General features: G+C 36.5%; 1 protein-coding gene across 16 annotated transcripts in view; it reads right to left on the bottom strand.

Annotated features, from left to right (window-relative positions):
- DMD (dystrophin) overlaps positions 1-16,944 on the bottom strand; it is a 2,843,071-nt gene that overhangs the window by 1,348,173 nt on the left and 1,477,954 nt on the right. For all 16 annotated transcript variants that reach the window (XM_079909736.1, XM_079909735.1, XM_079909718.1 and 13 more), the window contains 2 exons: positions 10,411-10,545; positions 8,639-8,788 (listed from right to left, as the gene is read on the bottom strand). In XM_079909736.1, coding sequence (XP_079765862.1) covers positions 8,639-8,788; positions 10,411-10,545 — 285 coding nt within the window. The remainder of the gene's footprint in view (positions 1-8,638; positions 8,789-10,410; positions 10,546-16,944) is intronic.

The following is a 16,944-nucleotide window of genomic DNA, read 5'->3' as shown; positions in this document are numbered from 1 at the left end:
AACCTCATACTGTTTTCCATAGTGGCTGCACCAATTTACAAACCCACCTACAGTGTACTAGGGTGCCCTTTCCTTCACATCCTCACCAACATTTGTTATTTGTATACATTTTGATGACAGCTATTTTGACAGGTGTGAGGTAATATTTCATTGTTGTTTTGATTTGCATTTCTCTGATGATTAGCAATGTTGAGCATTTATTCATGTGCCTTTGGCCATATGTACATCTTTCCTTCTTGTACCATTTTTGTCAAATTTTAGTAAGAATATTTTCTAGCCATATTTTTCAGCCTGTCTTAATCAGCTTGGGCTTCTATAACAAAATATCATAGATCAGGGGGCTTAAACAGCATACATTTATTTCTCACAGTTCTAGAGGCTGAGAAGTTCAAGATCAAGGTATCTGCAGATTCAGTGTCTGGTGAAGGCCCTCTTTCTAGTTTGCAAATGGCCTCCTTCTTGCTGTATCCTCACGTATCTGGAAGAATTATCTCTCTTGTGTCTCTTTATCTCAGGGCATCTCAGATCTTCCTTTTGGAATTTCTTTGCTTTAGAAAGGATTTGCTGAGATAAAAATCTCAATTTCTGTTTCTCTGAAAATGTCTAATTTGCCCTTGCAATTTTGCTAGGTTCAGAGCTCTGGGATGGTGGTAATTTTTTCTCAATATCTTGAAAACATTTTTCCAATTTTTTTTCTGATTCATTTGTTGTAGTTAAAAAGTCTAATGTCAGTCTAAGTTTCATTCCTTCAAAAATGATCTGTCTCTCCTCTCTGGTGCTAATGTAAATTTATCTTTGTTTTTGGAATTCTGCAGTTTCATTGTGAAATGTCTAGGAGTGGATTTCTATTTATTTATGCTGCCTGTTATATATTGTGCTTCCTGGTTAAGTAGGTTGGCTCTGCAAGTTATTCCTCAGTATCCTTCACATATTCCCGCCTATCCATTTTCTTTATTCTTGCCTCAGAGTCTCCCATTAGACATAAGTTAGACATTCACAACCTACTCCCAATATATATTTTGCCTTCCTGTTCATACTGTCTACCTCCTTAGGTTTTGGTACCACATTCCTTACATTTCAATTTCCTCATAACTCATTTTTTTCAACTGTTTAATATACACTGAACACAGTCATTATTTTTTTCCAATTTTTAGAGTGATAATTTTAATTTTAGTACTCATATTTTGATCTGTTTTTCAAATCTTCCTCATCAACTTTTAGTGTCTTATTTCTTCATTTGATTCACACTCTCATTTCTTTAACATTTCACCTACTTATATTAATTACCTGGCAATTCTAGTACCTGAAATTGTAGAGGAGGTGATCTAAATTCACTCTGTGTTGCATGTGATTACTTTGCTTCATGATGGCTTGTTTTCTTGTGCTTGTGGGGTTTATTGTGAGCTCAAATTTCACAAAATTTAGTCTGTGAGAATACTAAGGTGCTTTTCTTTCTAAGAATTTGGATTCACCTCTCACTAGTGGTAGGGTGCTACCAACCTGGAGCTACTTTAACTTAATCTCTTGTCTTAGGGATACCTTGACTCTTACTGGTAATAAACACTCAAATAAGCAACTCTCACAAGAACAGGCCTACGGTTACACATTTTCAGATGAGATGATTATAATTATTCTTACTTTTAATTTTATACTTAGAGTGGGAAGAGAGATAGACATATTTTTATATTGGGACGTTTCACAGACAGAATACCCCCGTCCATCATGGTACTGAAGATATAACCCTTGTTTTACATAGAATCTCTGTTCACCTCCCCCCATTTGCTTGAGCCTGAGGCTCAGATTTCTACTGTATCAAATGGCTTAAGTTAACCAAACTCTGGGTTTCTAGCATTAGCTTTTAGCACTAAGGCAATACAAGGGTCAGTGCTCACAGTTGTATTAGTTCTATGACTTTAGTTTCATCCGCATTTTTTTTTTTGTCCTGGCCTTGAAAGGTTTACCCACTTCCTTGCAAGAGAGAAAACATTTAAAACTGTATTTTTTGGAAATTTCCCAGCATCTTGGTGCTTTGAAGAGGGCATTTTAGAAAACTGAGTCTGCCTCATCCTTGGGAATGGAAGTCAGCCCCTTCTCAACATATGTGGAGTTAATCAAATCTACCTCATAAAAATAATGTGGGGATTAAGTTTAACACTGTTTATAATTGCTTAGCACAAGGACTGACATAAAAATGCACTCAGTAAATTGTAGCTTTTACTATTTATATTATACATTGATATTTTCTAAGAAGTAAACACACTGACAAAATCATAAAGATATTCTTTTATAGATAAATGGCTTTCCAATAATTCTGACCTCAAGACTGATATACAGTCACTTGTTTTCCTGGATTACTTTACAGTTTTCCTTCAGTCAATATTTGTCTATTCTTCCCTATCTATGCTAAGGTAGATGTGACACTCAGTGACCAATTCAAAGTTCTAATTACTGGAGCAATTAATGAGTCCCTCAAGCTGCCTATCATGAGCATTACTACTAAACAGAATCAACCAATTTAGATTTTGCTTCTTCCCTTTTACTGTCTGCTATTTAATGTCACGTGAAAAAACTTATACATGACTTTGAGAAGACCAGAAATGGGGGCATTAACAATACACAAGAAAGATGAAATAATCACTAATCAAGAGAACTGGTAAAGGCTTTGGACTTCTAAATACATGTGATTTTAATATTTAAAACTCTAAAATGCTTTTTATAAAAATAGTCATCCCTAATATTTTTAAACTCATACTGTAAGCTTTCCTTAGAAATTGGGAAACTAGTTACTTGCAATATTCACTTCTTACCAAGCAGCTTCTATTTTTAATATAAGGAAAAGATCACTGAGATTGAAGGCAGCATGGTCAACCAGTATGTGCCCAGGCTCCAAGAGCAGAGACTTGGGTCTAAGCATACTAGCTTTGTGGCCTTTGATACCCTATCCATTTCTATAAAATAGGAATGTACAATAGAAGTCCTTAAAACATAAGGCTGCTGTGAGAACAAATGAGAAAATGCATGTCAGACACTTGGAGCAGTGCCTGGGCCTTTGTAACAATTATACTATTCTTGCTATTATTATACATTTTGCTGTATCGCTAACAAATCGTCTGTAGCTTGGTTACTCTGTAATAAGTTGGAAAAATTAGATTATTTGGTACAATTTTTGGAGCTGTTTCCTGGTTTGCTAACCATCTCTCAAATCATTACTGTGAGTAGAAAATGTAGTGCCATATGATTATGAAGAGTGAAAGATGCCTTTTCAAGGAATGGAAATAATTTATCACTTATCTGAATGCAAACTCACACTCTGAAATTAGGAACAGGATCTAGCAAATCTCTTTTAAATATTCATAGGCAATAAAATCTCTGGCTGTTTGATTGATCTAACAGGCAACTGAATGTTACCTTTGTTCTGCGTAATTGCCCCTACAGGAAACATCAGTTAGGCAATTAAAAAAAAAAACAAAAAAAACAAACCTTTGACATAGGCATTTTAATCAAGAAGAAAATGGGCTAAGGCTTATATTCAAGATAAAGGGCACTTGTTTATTAATGGAAAAACTGTTTTTCTTTAGCCAAAAAAAAAAAAATCAAGAAATTTATGGCTTAAAAAAATTCAGAATTTTTGACTATAACAATCCAATATACAACACAGATTTTTTTAAAAAGGAAATCAATTTTAAAACTCTGTTACTGTAATTATTTTATTTCCCCAGACTCTTAGATAATTATCCCAAGGCTGCATCTGCATTGCATCAAAACACTAGTCTTTTCAACTGAATATTCAGTGGGAACATCCAAATGACTGATTTAGCTAACAAAGTACTAGATATTTCTCTATTACCTAGATAGTCTGGAATTGATCAAAGTACTCAGATTATACCCTGAGAACTAGGAAAACCCTGTCTACTCATCCTTTTAACTCAACATCTTATTTTTAAAGTCACATTGGCATACTAAAGACTAGCAGAACAGAATTTGAGAAGGATATTATCTCTAACATGATGTGGTTTTCATCAAAGCTCTAAAGCACCAAATATGCTTTATTTACATTGCCACATTACTCTCAGGTTATTATTGGCTAGATATCTTATATAAGCATAGCCAGGGCTAATAGTGGTTTCAAGTTTATTTATTGTTACTATAGCGTTCTGTTTAATTGATTACTGAAGTAGAATGAAAAATTCCTTCCAATTTTAAGACCTATGGAATGATAAAAGTCCTTTTGTCAGTCTTCTGAATTTTATTTAAATAATGGAGGTGTGTACATTTCATTGTTTTTCACATTGGAATATATGTATATGTTTGTCTATCCCTGCCCTGGTAGCACACACGCATGCACGCACACACACACATACACTGCTTTGAGGGTAGATACTACAGCATACAACCTAGTAAAAATAAAAGCACTTTCCCGGCAGTATTTTATATATTGTTCAGAGGAATCTTATGAAATAGGATCTGTCATCGCAGATGAGGAAATGGAAGCTTGAAAATATTTCCCAAGGGTACAGAGCCAATGGGTTGTAGATGGATGTATTTATTGTCTTTTAACATTCATGTTGGTGATACTGGAATATTTCTCTCTTTGCCAGCTGGCAGGATGCTAAGCTTTGTCAATAAAGGGTGCTGGAGTGACACTGGGGGAGGTAAAGTTTTCTCTGTTCAGTGTGTTTTTACTTCTTGCTACCGTGGCTCTGGGTTGGCCTGTGGGATGCCTGGTGGAGTTCACCTCATCTGTTCCCCACCCCACCCCAAATAAATTTTAGCAGCACCCTCTACAGGTGCCTTCTGACAAGTTCAGTGGGTGCTCCAGTGCCAAGTCCAACCTGGGTGCCAAATCCATGGGCAGCTTTCTGGAGCCCAAGCTGGTTTCCCTAAATTCAGTGGCCCCTACTGTAGCTAGCTTCCCAGTGAGTCCAACAGGCAATCCCCTCTAGCTTCCTAGAAAATTCAATAGCAGCCCCCACAGGTTACCTCCCCATGAATTTTGTCATCATCCCACTCCAAGATTCCCTTCACACAAGCTTCAGCCCACTGACTACATACTAGCTCTGGTTTGGGTCAACCCAGCGAACTTCTTTGTCATCTCATGCTCTGGAGACATACTCTTTCCAAACAGGTTTGAATCCCAGCCTTGGGCAGAGCCCCTCACTTTCCAAGTCAGTTCCTTCCCTGCGTACTATCCCTTGGTTCTAGGGAATTCTTTGGAGTTCTCTTCTATTTCCTCTTAAAAATTAATTCCCAGTAATTACTTAATACTTATTTGTATTAAACGTTCCCTGTTCAAGTTACTGTGTAACCTGTTTTCTGTTACCTGTCTGACCCTGATTAATACCAAGGGCTATTCCAACCCAAGATTTTCTGATTCAAATTTCAATGCTTTAAAACTCAGTTTGGATACAGCAAAATAAGCGTTCAATCAAGGTTTGTTGTTGAGTTGAATTATCTATTTGGGGGAAATACCAGGTTCCACAACAGAGACCTTTGAAATGTAAAGACATAAGTAGTTTTTTGTGTTGCTAAAGGTTTGCAAGAGCATTACATAAATGAGGCTGATGCCAAGATCAGGATTAGAGACTGGTCTACTCCTAAGGACAGAATAGACAAACACTGAACATGGTTAATGATTAAAATTTGGGCCTCTTCACAGCTTAGCCAAAATCAGTTTTACAGTGTGCCTTTTGACTTTCTTTTTTGATTGAACACTAATTTCTAACCTGACACTAAAATTCAAATACAAATACAAGCACATTCCAATTCTATATCAAAATCCAAATGTAAATGACCTCTGACCTAGTTGCCACCTCGGAATACCTACTTCTGCCCACGTCCAGTAACAGTGTGATAGGGTCAAGGGCTAAAGGACTGTTTAGAATCGCCTATTTCCAGTCCGTAGTCCCTTATATTGATATGGAGAAAGTATGATTAGACTACTAAACAAAGGTAGTGCAGGATTAAGGATTGTCTGGAGTCTCTGCTAATCAGGACTTCTTTCTTTCCAGTATATAAACATGATCAAACTTCTCCCCCATGTAAATAACAAAAGGTTCCCTGCATACCGTCATAGCTACCATCCCTCCTTAGGACCTTTCTTTGCCTTCACAGCCAAGCTCCTCACAAGGATCGTGCACACTTGCCTTCCCCGTCCTTTTCTCTAATATCTTCTGTATCGCACTGTCACCAGAGTCTCTCTATCCTCAGGAAAACTCCATCAAAACTGCTCTAGGAAAGGTCACAAGTGACATCCTTTTTGCCCAATTCTGTCTTCATCTTACTGGGCTTCTCCACCCATACTTGACAGTTTTTCATGACTCCTCTTTATAAACTGCTACCTGCTAAGCACCCTGGTTTTAACTTGCGTCTCCTCTTACCTCTGATCATTTCTTCTCATCTCCTTTGTAGACACTGTTTCCTCAGCCGAAAACTTGATATGGGGTATAACTCTGAAATTCTGTCTGATTCTTTTTCTTTTGGCTTATTTGGGATGACCTCAGGAACTCTGCAGTTTTAATTAGCACGTAGCCTGACAAATTCCCCATCTGTGTAACTAGTCTGAATCACTCTCTTTAACTTTAGGGCTGTGTAACTCTCTCTTACTGGATTAGGGAATATCTCCACCTGGGTTCTCCGTAAGTACTGCAGCAGATCCTGTTGCTGCCCAGCCACATAACCTCTTAGCCTCAGAACCTCTAAGTTCACTTGAAGCTTTGGTGGCCAGTATGTGCACGCACTGCTAGATTCCCACCTTAAGCCCCCACATTTCTCAATTTTACTGCTCTAGGACGCCCAGAAGTACTGGGATTTTATGCACCCAAGGGCAATCCTCAAACACAAAGGGAGGAAAATTGGTGGACAAATGTTCCAGCTTCCATTAGCCCAGCGGGACAATTCTAAGTGAGCTCTATGACACTGGTGTTCTACCTGATTTCTTTAAAGTTCCCAGTGGGACTGAGCTCAGTAACTCCCAATGGAAACTCACTCATAAAAGCATCCTTTATCAGACTTCCAACATTTCATTCTCCATTCTCCCCATGCACTCACTTGTCCTTCCTTCACTCGGGTTGCTTTTGATTAATATCAAACTTAGACATGTCTGGCTCAATGCGGGTAAAAAATGACATGTGATCTTTCACCTCCAAACTTGTTTTTTCTTACTTTCTCAAAGTTGTTTCTGAAAAATATCTGATACTCAGTCACCTGAGTCAGAAACCCAGATACTCTTCTGAATTTTGCATTTGCTCTGTATCTATCACCAACGGCCTTGCCTTCAACTGAGCTAAAAGTATCGCTTCTTACTTGGTCTCATTGCCTTCAGTCTCCCTGTCTCTTAGACCCCCCACCCCACTGTCCAGTCTCCACAGAGGTAACGTAATCTGATGGTGGCACCTCTCTTCTCCTTCCCCCTTATAAGTTAAACCCTTCAGTGGTTCCCTAAGTGCATGGCTCTACAGCAGGCTTTTTGTGAAGCATAGATCTCCCTTGGCAATCTCACTCATGCTTATTTGTTCAGGCTCACCTTCAACCAGACTCCCATTTGCATTCTGTGTTTTAGCAAAACCAAATACTTCCAATTTTCTGTAGCTGCTGGTGGCTGCCTGCCTGGAATCACCCTCTTACTCTTGCCCATTTGGCTGTCTCCTATTCTAATTTAAAAATGTAGTTTACAACAAATCTTCTCTAGGAAAGTTACCCCAAATACCTTTCACTGCTGACCCACACAAGTCTGTGTCCTTTTCTATGTTCTCTAATCCTCTGTCGTAACTTTTAACCCAACATTTTGCATCTTATAAGGATATTATTTGTTTTCATGTCCTGGAACACACTAAGAAATGAATAATTTTTTGCTTAACTAATCAATGACTATAAGTAGTGAAGTACAGATACTTTTTCTGACTTATTACCAAACCTTCAGTGTCTCACATGTTATAGATGCACTTAGCAATCAGATACGAAAGTAAACCTCATTATGAATTTTTTTTTCCTTCTTGACAAATAATCCATTCTTGATTTAGGAGACTGTATGCAAAATATTGTTGGATTCATAAAAATATGTTATTTTTTTCAATTTTGATTTGAAAAATTCACACCATATGTATTAATTTTTAAATATGAAAACCCCTCTGTTATATATAAATACAAACTCATATTATTTGGGAACAATAAACAATATCCAATATCTTGGGCACTAATAAAATCACATGTATTATTAACAGATTATATATGACCATAACAAACATGTGTGTACATGTTTGAACAGAGAAAGAGAGAGAGAGAGGTGACGATACCTACACATATTAGTTAATCTTGCATATGGAAAAGAACTGTGGTCAGATAAGATCCTATTTTGAACACCAGATTAACTATTTACTCATATGAAGATTTGAGCGAGTTACTGTACTTGGTCTGTCTCAGGTTTCCTATTAAAACCCATACTTTATAAAGTTTTAGTAAGATAAAAATGATATGATACACATATAAATATTTCATCCATGTCTAGAACTTGAAAGTTTCTACAACCTGGAAGCTGAGCTAATATTTAAATTATTCCTCATTTTGACTGAGAGGCATAAAGGTATTTGCTAGTCTTCATGCAAATTAGTTTAAAGAGATTTTTTCACTCTTCTTGTCATACCTCTTCATGTAGCTCTCTCCAACGAGAATTAAATGTCTCGAGTTCCTCATTGATCAGTTCATCCATGACTCCGCCATCTGTTAGGGTCTGTGCCAATATGCGAATCTGATTTGGGTTATCCTCTGAATGTTGCATCAAATTTTCAAGTGACTGAAATACATTTGCAATAATTACTATTTCACTTCTTTTTCTAAATCCATTGAACTAACCCAAAATGCTCAGTATCTTCTGCTTCACATATAATTAAGTTATAAGCAACTTAAAGCAATATTTAATTGGGATAACAAAACATGAAAGATCATTGTTATTTCAAAACTATGATGTTGCTCCATGTCAATCTTCATGGGCTTGTGGCAGGACTCTGGAATGGGGTACATAAAAAATGATTCACGGCCACCTTCTTCTCTGAGGCTCTCTACTATAAAACCTGGAAGGTAAGACACTCAATTTCCCAACTTCTCTTATAGCTGGTGATGGCCAAGTGACATGATTCTGACAATGTACATAGGTAGAAATTCAAGAGCAGAGTTTCCCTTCTCACATGAAAAAAAAAAGCCACAGTACTTTAGAAGAAATCCCTCTGGCCTTCACACTTTTTCACACATATACGGCTTACAGGTAAAATAGCCATATTTGGACTGGGAGACAATAAAAACAAGGATGAGGTCCTTCAATCTGTTCATTTAGTAGGATAAGTGCATGATCACATCCTTTGTTCTGGCCATGACCCTTTTACTCATGCGGTATAACTTTGCAAGTTTGTTTCATCTTTTTTGGAAGATGCTTCACACTGTTAGTTCACAACGAATGTTTGGTCACTGAACATCTCTGAATAGGACAGGGACATAATTATAGTCTATTTGAGGCCTCTCTCATTGTTCTTTGATACCTCTTCAAGTTTTACAATTCTCTTGCAAAAGTAAGGAAGTTGGATATAATCATGCCCAGGTTTCTGCTGCAATGTCCCAGGATTCCAATTCTATTCACTCAAAAACATTTCACATTTTCTTCACATTGTGATTAATTTATGTACCTTATTTTAGCAGATTTACAAAGGGGCTGCACTACAAGTGGCTCTACACACAATACATAGGCTAAAACTACATATTCATTACATATAAAGGATTATCCAAAAGTACAATAAAATGCATAGGACATAAATGATTGTCAGAAATTCACATAAATCAAAGCTTATACATGCAAACTCCTTCAAATTTTACTTTTTAAATATCTCCAAAATAAAACTTGAAAATGTACTAAAATTCTCTATGTACTAAAATGTATGAACATTTTAAAGATACATTTCCAATATCAAAGCATGCCTATTTAATACTTTGAAACATTCTGTAAGGTATAAATTTATGATTTTAAATAATTAAAAATATGTTCCAACTCAGTGAAGGTAGCTTTTAAACTGGAAATAATGTTTTACATTATCATCCTGTTTATCTCTACTCCAATGGAGCAAAACTGTGCATTCAAACTGTCTTTGCAGGTCTGTAGTAGATTTAAGCAGGTAAAGAAAAATGTAAACATAGAACATAGTGATATGGCAAAAGGCATATGTCCTCTCTAAGAGGTTATTTAAATTCTCTTTAAAATCTTAACACTGGAAGGTTCAGAGAGGAATCAAAGGTTTCATCCCAAGTGCTGGGGAAGGAATAGCAACTATACACTCTGCCTGGTTTTCTTTGAATTTATTTTCTATTTGATTCTTGACATCTTTCAATAATGCATATAAATTATCACAATTATATTAATTCACAACTTACATCTAGCACCTCAGAGATTTCCTCAGCTCCACCAGGAATATTTTCAGTGGCCTTAAGTTTAAATTCTACTTCATTTAGCCACTTGTTTGCCTTCTCCAAGTATGACAATAACTCATGCCAACATGCCCAAACTTCCTGTGAAAGAAATGTATATCACAAATGAAATATTTTGATAGAACAGTGAGTGTGCGATTTTGCCATTTCCATTTTTAAAACTTCTAAAAATAAAACATATTTTTTACCTTTTCTTTGTAGATCATTGAAAATGCAACTAGTCATTTTGAGCATCTAATATGTCCATAATTACAAATCATTAACGAAATATTTTATTACATGAATAAATTCAAGACTCAGTGATTTACTTTTTTAAATAAAAAAATAACTTCATCAACATTACAGTCTGGTCCTTCTCAAACTCTTCCAAAATATAGCAGAGGGAGGAACACTCCCAAACTCATTCTATGAGGCCACCATCACCTTGATACCAAAAGGATGTCACAAAGAAAGAAAACTACAGGCCAATATCACTGATGAACATAGATGCAGAAATCCTCCACAAAATACTAGCAAACAGAATCCAACAGCACATTAAAAGGATCATACACCATGATCAAGTGGGGTTTATTCCAGGAATTCAATGATTCTTCAATATATGCAAATCAATCAACGTGATACACCACATTAACAAACTGAAGGAGAAAAACCATATGATCATCTCAAGAGATGCAGAGAAAGCTTTTGAAAAAAATCAACACCCATTTACGATAAAAGCCCTGCAGAAAGTAGGCATAGAGGGAACTTTCCTCAACATAATAAAGGCCATATATGACAAACCCACAGCCAACATCGTCCTCAATGGTGAAAAACTGAAAGCATTTCCACTAAGATCAGGAACAAGACAAGGTTGCCCACTCTCACCACTCTGATTCAACATAGGTTTTGAAGTTTTAGCCACAGCAGTCAGAGAAGAAAAGGAAATAAAAGGAATCCAAGGGCTTCCCTGGTGGCGCAGTGGTTGAGAGTCTACCTGCCGATGCAGGGGACACGGGTTCGTGCCCCGGTCCGGGAAGATCTCACATGCTGTGGAGTGGCTATGCCCATGAGCCATGGCCGATGGGCCTGCGCGTCCGGAGCCTGTTGCTCTGCAACGGGAGAGGCCACAGCAGTGAGAGGCCCGCGTACCGCAAAAAAACAAAAAACAAAAAAAAGGAATCCAAGTCGGAAAAGAATAAGTAAGGTGTCACTGTATGCAGATTACATGATACTATACATAGAGAATCCTAAAGATGCTACCAGAAATCTACTAGAGCTAATCAATGAATTTGGTAAAGTAGCACGATACAAAATTAATGCACAGAAATCTCTTGCATTCCTATACATTAATGATGAAAAATCTGGAAGTGAAATCAAGAAAACACTCCCATTTACCACTGCAACAAAAAGAATAAAATATCTAGGAATAAACCTACCTCAGGAGACAAAAGACCTGTATGCAGAAAATTATAAGACACTGATGAAAGAAATTAAAGATGATACAAATAGATAGAGAGATATACCATATTCTTGGATTGGAAGAATCAACATTGTGAAAAGGACTCTACTACCCAAAGCAATCTACAGATTCAACGCAATCCCTATGAAACTACCACTGGCATTTTTCAGAGAACTAGAACAAAAAATTTCACAATTTGTATGGAAACACAAAAGACCCCGAATAGCCAAAGCAATCTTGGGAACGAAAAACGGAGCTGGAGGAATCAGGCTCCCTGACTTCAGACTATACTACAAAGCTACAGTAATCACGATAGTATGGTACTGGACCAAAAACAGAAAGATAGATCAATGGAACAGGATAGAAAGCCCAGAGATAAACCCACACACATATGGTCACCTTATCTTTGATAAAGGAGGCAGGAATGTACAGTGGAGAGAGGCCAGCCTCTTCAGTAAGTGGTGCTGGGAAAACTGGACAGGTACATGTAAAAGTATGAGATTAGATCACGCCCTAACACCCTACACAAAAATAAGCTCAAGATGAATTAAAGACCTAAATGTAAGGCCAGAAACTATCAAACTCTTAGAGGAAAACATAGGTAGAACACTCTATGACATAAATCACAGCAAGATCCTTTTTGACCCACCTCATAGAGAAATGGAAATAAAAACAAAAATAAACAAATGGGACCTAATGAAACTTCAAAGCTTTTGCACAGCAAAGGAAACCATAAACAAGACCAAAAGACAACCCTCAGAACGGGAGAAAATATTTGCAAATGAAGCAACTGACAAAGGATTAATCTCCAAAATTTATAAGCAGCTCATGCAGCTCAATAACAAAAGAACAAACAATCCAATCCAAAAATAGGCCGAAGTCCTAAACAGACATTTCTCCAAAGAAGATATACAGACTGCCAACAAACACATGAAACAATGCTCAACATCATTAATCATTAGAGAAATGCAAATCAAAACTACAATGAGATGTCATCTCACACCAGTCAGAATGGCCATCATCAAAAAATCTAGAAACAAAAAATGCTGCGGAGGGTGTGGAGAAAAGGGAACATTCTTGCACTGCTGCTGGGAATGAGAATTGGTACAGCCTTATGGAGAACAGTATGGAGGTTCCTTAAAAAACTACAAATAGAACTACCATATGACCCAGCAATCCCACTACTGGGCATATACCCTGAGAAAACCAAAATTCAAAAAAGTCATGTACCAAAATGTTCACTGCAGCTCTATTTACAATAGCCCGGAGATGGAAACAACCTAAGTGTCCATCATCGGATGAATGGATAAAGAAGATGTGGCACATATATACAATGGAATATTACTCAGCCATAAAAAGAAACGAAATTGAGCTGTTTGTAATCAGGTGGATGGACCTAGAGTCTGTCATATAGAGTGAAGTAAGTCAGAAAGAGAAAGACAAATACCGTACGCTAACACATATATATGGAATTTAAGGGGAAAAAAATGTCATGAAGAACCTAGGGGTAAGACAGGAATAAAGACACAGACCTACTAGAGAATGGACTTGAGGATATGGGGAGGGGGAAGGGTAAGATGGCACACAGCAAGAGAGTGGCATGGACATATATACACTACCAAATGTAAAATAGATAGCTAGTGGGAAGCAGCCGCAGAGCACAGGGAGATCAGCTCGGTGCTTTGTGACCACCTAGAGGGGTGGGATGGGGGGTGGCAGGGAGGGAGATGCAAGAGGGAAGAGATATGGGAACATATGTATATGTATAACTGATTCACTTTGTTATAAAGCAGAAACTAACACACCATTGTAAAGCAATTATACTCCAATAAAGATGTAAAAAAAAAACAAAAAAAAAACACATGACAGTCTGGGAAATAGAAAAAATAAAAGCATATATAAAACTGCACGTATAAACCTAACAGCCCAACACATCAACTATTACCACTTTCTGGGACCTCCTCTAAATTTTATCATATATAAATAACTAGATAGTTAAAAGTATAGTATGGATTTAACTATAGCTCTTTTTAATAAACATTATATCCTATATTTTTTTGTATATTGTTAGGTATATTTTGTAATAAAAATCTAAGGTTTCATTTAAGTAGCTATAGTTTGGTTTCCTTAGTTTTGTTTGCTATTATATCTTTCTGGTGACCATCATCATGAATATGAATTTTTCCATATTTTAAATTATTTCCTTGTGGTATGTTATTAGAAATATGAATATGAACTATTTTGAAGATATTTTTATTTTTCAATGGCTTTTGATGTACACTGTAAAAACTAATTAATATTCAAAAGTACTCATATATGAAAAAGCAAAATTTTAAGACTGCTACCAGAAGAATATAGAAGAGACTTTTTTTGACCTTGGGATGGGGAAGAATATCTAAAATAAGACATTTCGTAAAAACTGACCATAAGAAAGAAAGAAAGAAATTTAATTACATGAGAATTAAAACCTACTCATCAAAGAACACAAGAAATTGAAAAACAGCCTCAAACTTGAAGAAAACAACTGCAAAACTGGAAATAGATGAATATGAAAGGCACACTGAATCAGTTAAAAGATGAACATATAACCTAATAGAAAAATGAAACAAAATCCTGAACCAGTATTTGAAAGAAAAAGATACATGTGATAAACATTCACAAATATGTTCAGACTCATTAGTAACCAGGAGAATGTATGTCCGGATTACAGTGAGATATTTAACACGTTCACTGACACAAATGAGAAGTTTGACAATTCCAAGTGTGAGAGAAGATACGCATTAACACAAATTTGTATTTATTGCTGATAGGTGTGTATATTAGAATGATCATTTTGGAAAACAATGTCATTCCCAGTAAGGTGAATATTCACATACCTAACAACCCAGCAACTCCACTTTTCCATACACATCCTCAGAGAAACTGGTTTGGATGGACAACAAAGAGAGTTACAAGAATGTTCATTTCAGTACTTTTTGTAATAACCAAAATAAAAAAAAGAAGGAAATGAACTTTAATGTCCAGTGGCAAGAAAATGTACAAATACACTGTATCATATTTACACAGAGAATACAGAAGCAAAAATGAAAACTTCACCAAAGAGAGCCATATGGATGAGGCCCAGACACAAAAATGCTGAACAAAAAGAGCTAGCCCCAGAAAACAATATATTATAGGTTACCACTTTCTACAACCCTCAAAACAAGCAAAGTTAAGCAGTATATTGTTTAGGCATCCACATGTGTATGATATTTTTTTTTTAAGCAGAGAAATAATAAAGACAATTTTCTGGATTGGGTTATGTCTGCTGGGAAAAAGTAGGAAGATGCATTAGAGGATAAGAATATTAAAAGAGTCATTTTCTATTAGCTTACAGATTGGAAATATTGGGCAAATTTATAGATATAGCAGTGCAATCACTACCACCTGCAATCCCTCCCCCACAACCAAAAATGAAGCCTAGGAAGGAAGTTTTATTTTAGGAGAAACTAAAAATTCTAAAAATTCTATCAGATTCCCCATATTTTCACCTTTGCTCATAGCCCTTGCAAATGATGGAGAACATTCTCTCTCTAACTGATGAAAAGTATCAGTCTAACCTGCCTTGCTAGCCTACCAATTCTTGCTTAGTATTTTATGTACAGTTTATTACAGAAAGTGAAATTAAGTATTTTGCTTTAAAAAGTGATAGAAATCTTAAATCTGGGTCATTTCCAGCCCCTGCTGGACTACAGGCTGTCTTCCTTCTGGGCAAAAATCCCAGTGGGAAAATATAAATATCCCATCTAATACCCGAGGGTACTTTAGAGCTTTGAAGATAAGGAGATGCGATTGGTAATGTGTCTTATTAACTTTGGTGCAGACTGAGATAATGAACTACCTTGCTGATTTAACCATCAGGATGGATGGCCTCTTGTGTCCTCAATGCATCTGAAGGACACAGCTGGAGAGGCTGAATGTACTGGCTTTACAGGTCACCTTTGCAAAATAAAATATAGTCTTACAGCCTGAATTGGAGCTAAAAGCCACTTAGAATAACTGTTAACAGTTTGGAACTTAAAATTACCTTGAAATCACCAAATTCAAAGTGACTTTGAAGAAAGTACAAATGAAAAAGGAAACTTCCATTCAAAATGGAGCTGATGTGGTAAACCCTCCCCCCAACCTGATCCAGTCATATTAAAATGCTAGATAAAATATTTTAAAAAAACCTTTTCAATTTACAGCTGATTTATGAAACAAGTATGAAAAATCCTCAGGTGGCAGAAATAAAAGGGGAAGTTAAGTGCACTAAAGGTTGGGAAACCAAGCTTAACAAAATATTGGCATATCAGAACATAAAAGCTGGGGTATTCAAAACTAATTTGGGATGGGAAAAGAGGCATTGGTCTCATGCATTCCAGGGAGATGGAAAAGCGTAAAGCTGAGTGTCACCTCTCCTGGAAACAAGAACTATAAAATCCCCATCCACTGGAGTATAAGGAATTAGCAAGAAAGCTGAGGATCCTTTGGATTTTGGTTGGAAGATAAGGATCCACCGGTAAGGAAGTGAAACCTAAGTTTATGTCACATGAGGATAGAACATAACATCTCTCAGACTCTGGTAGGGACAAATAGAAAAGACTCATAAGGACCCTCCAATAGCCTAGCACAAAAGGGATTTCCAGTAAAATATAATTCCTACTACAGATGAGCTCACAAACAAAAAAATTACAAGCGTGTGACAAAATTCACTACCATTAGAGGGAGTCAACAGTTGTAACAAATGGTAGAATCCATACATTGTGATCAGAGATAACAGAACATTGTTTTAAAAATTTTATAATAAATAAGTTGAGCCTGGTGATAAAAGTTGTCAGTAGGATCTACTTTTCTTGAGACTAACAACCAGAATTCATACTTAAGAAATAAAATGGCTAAGTTCCCTATATTCCATGTTGTTAAAACTTCTGCTAGATGTTTCTACAAGCCCTCATCTAAACAGAGATGGCTAATGGGGAGGGCACTGGGGGAACATGAAGAGAGGAGAATTTGAAAAGTTA

The sequence above is a fragment of the Stenella coeruleoalba genome, assembly GCF_951394435.1.
Source record: "Stenella coeruleoalba genome assembly, chromosome: X".
Taxonomy (NCBI): Eukaryota; Metazoa; Chordata; class Mammalia; order Artiodactyla; family Delphinidae; genus Stenella; species Stenella coeruleoalba.
Note: the sequence above shows the minus strand (reverse complement) of the source record. Positions and strands in the feature narration are given on the sequence as shown.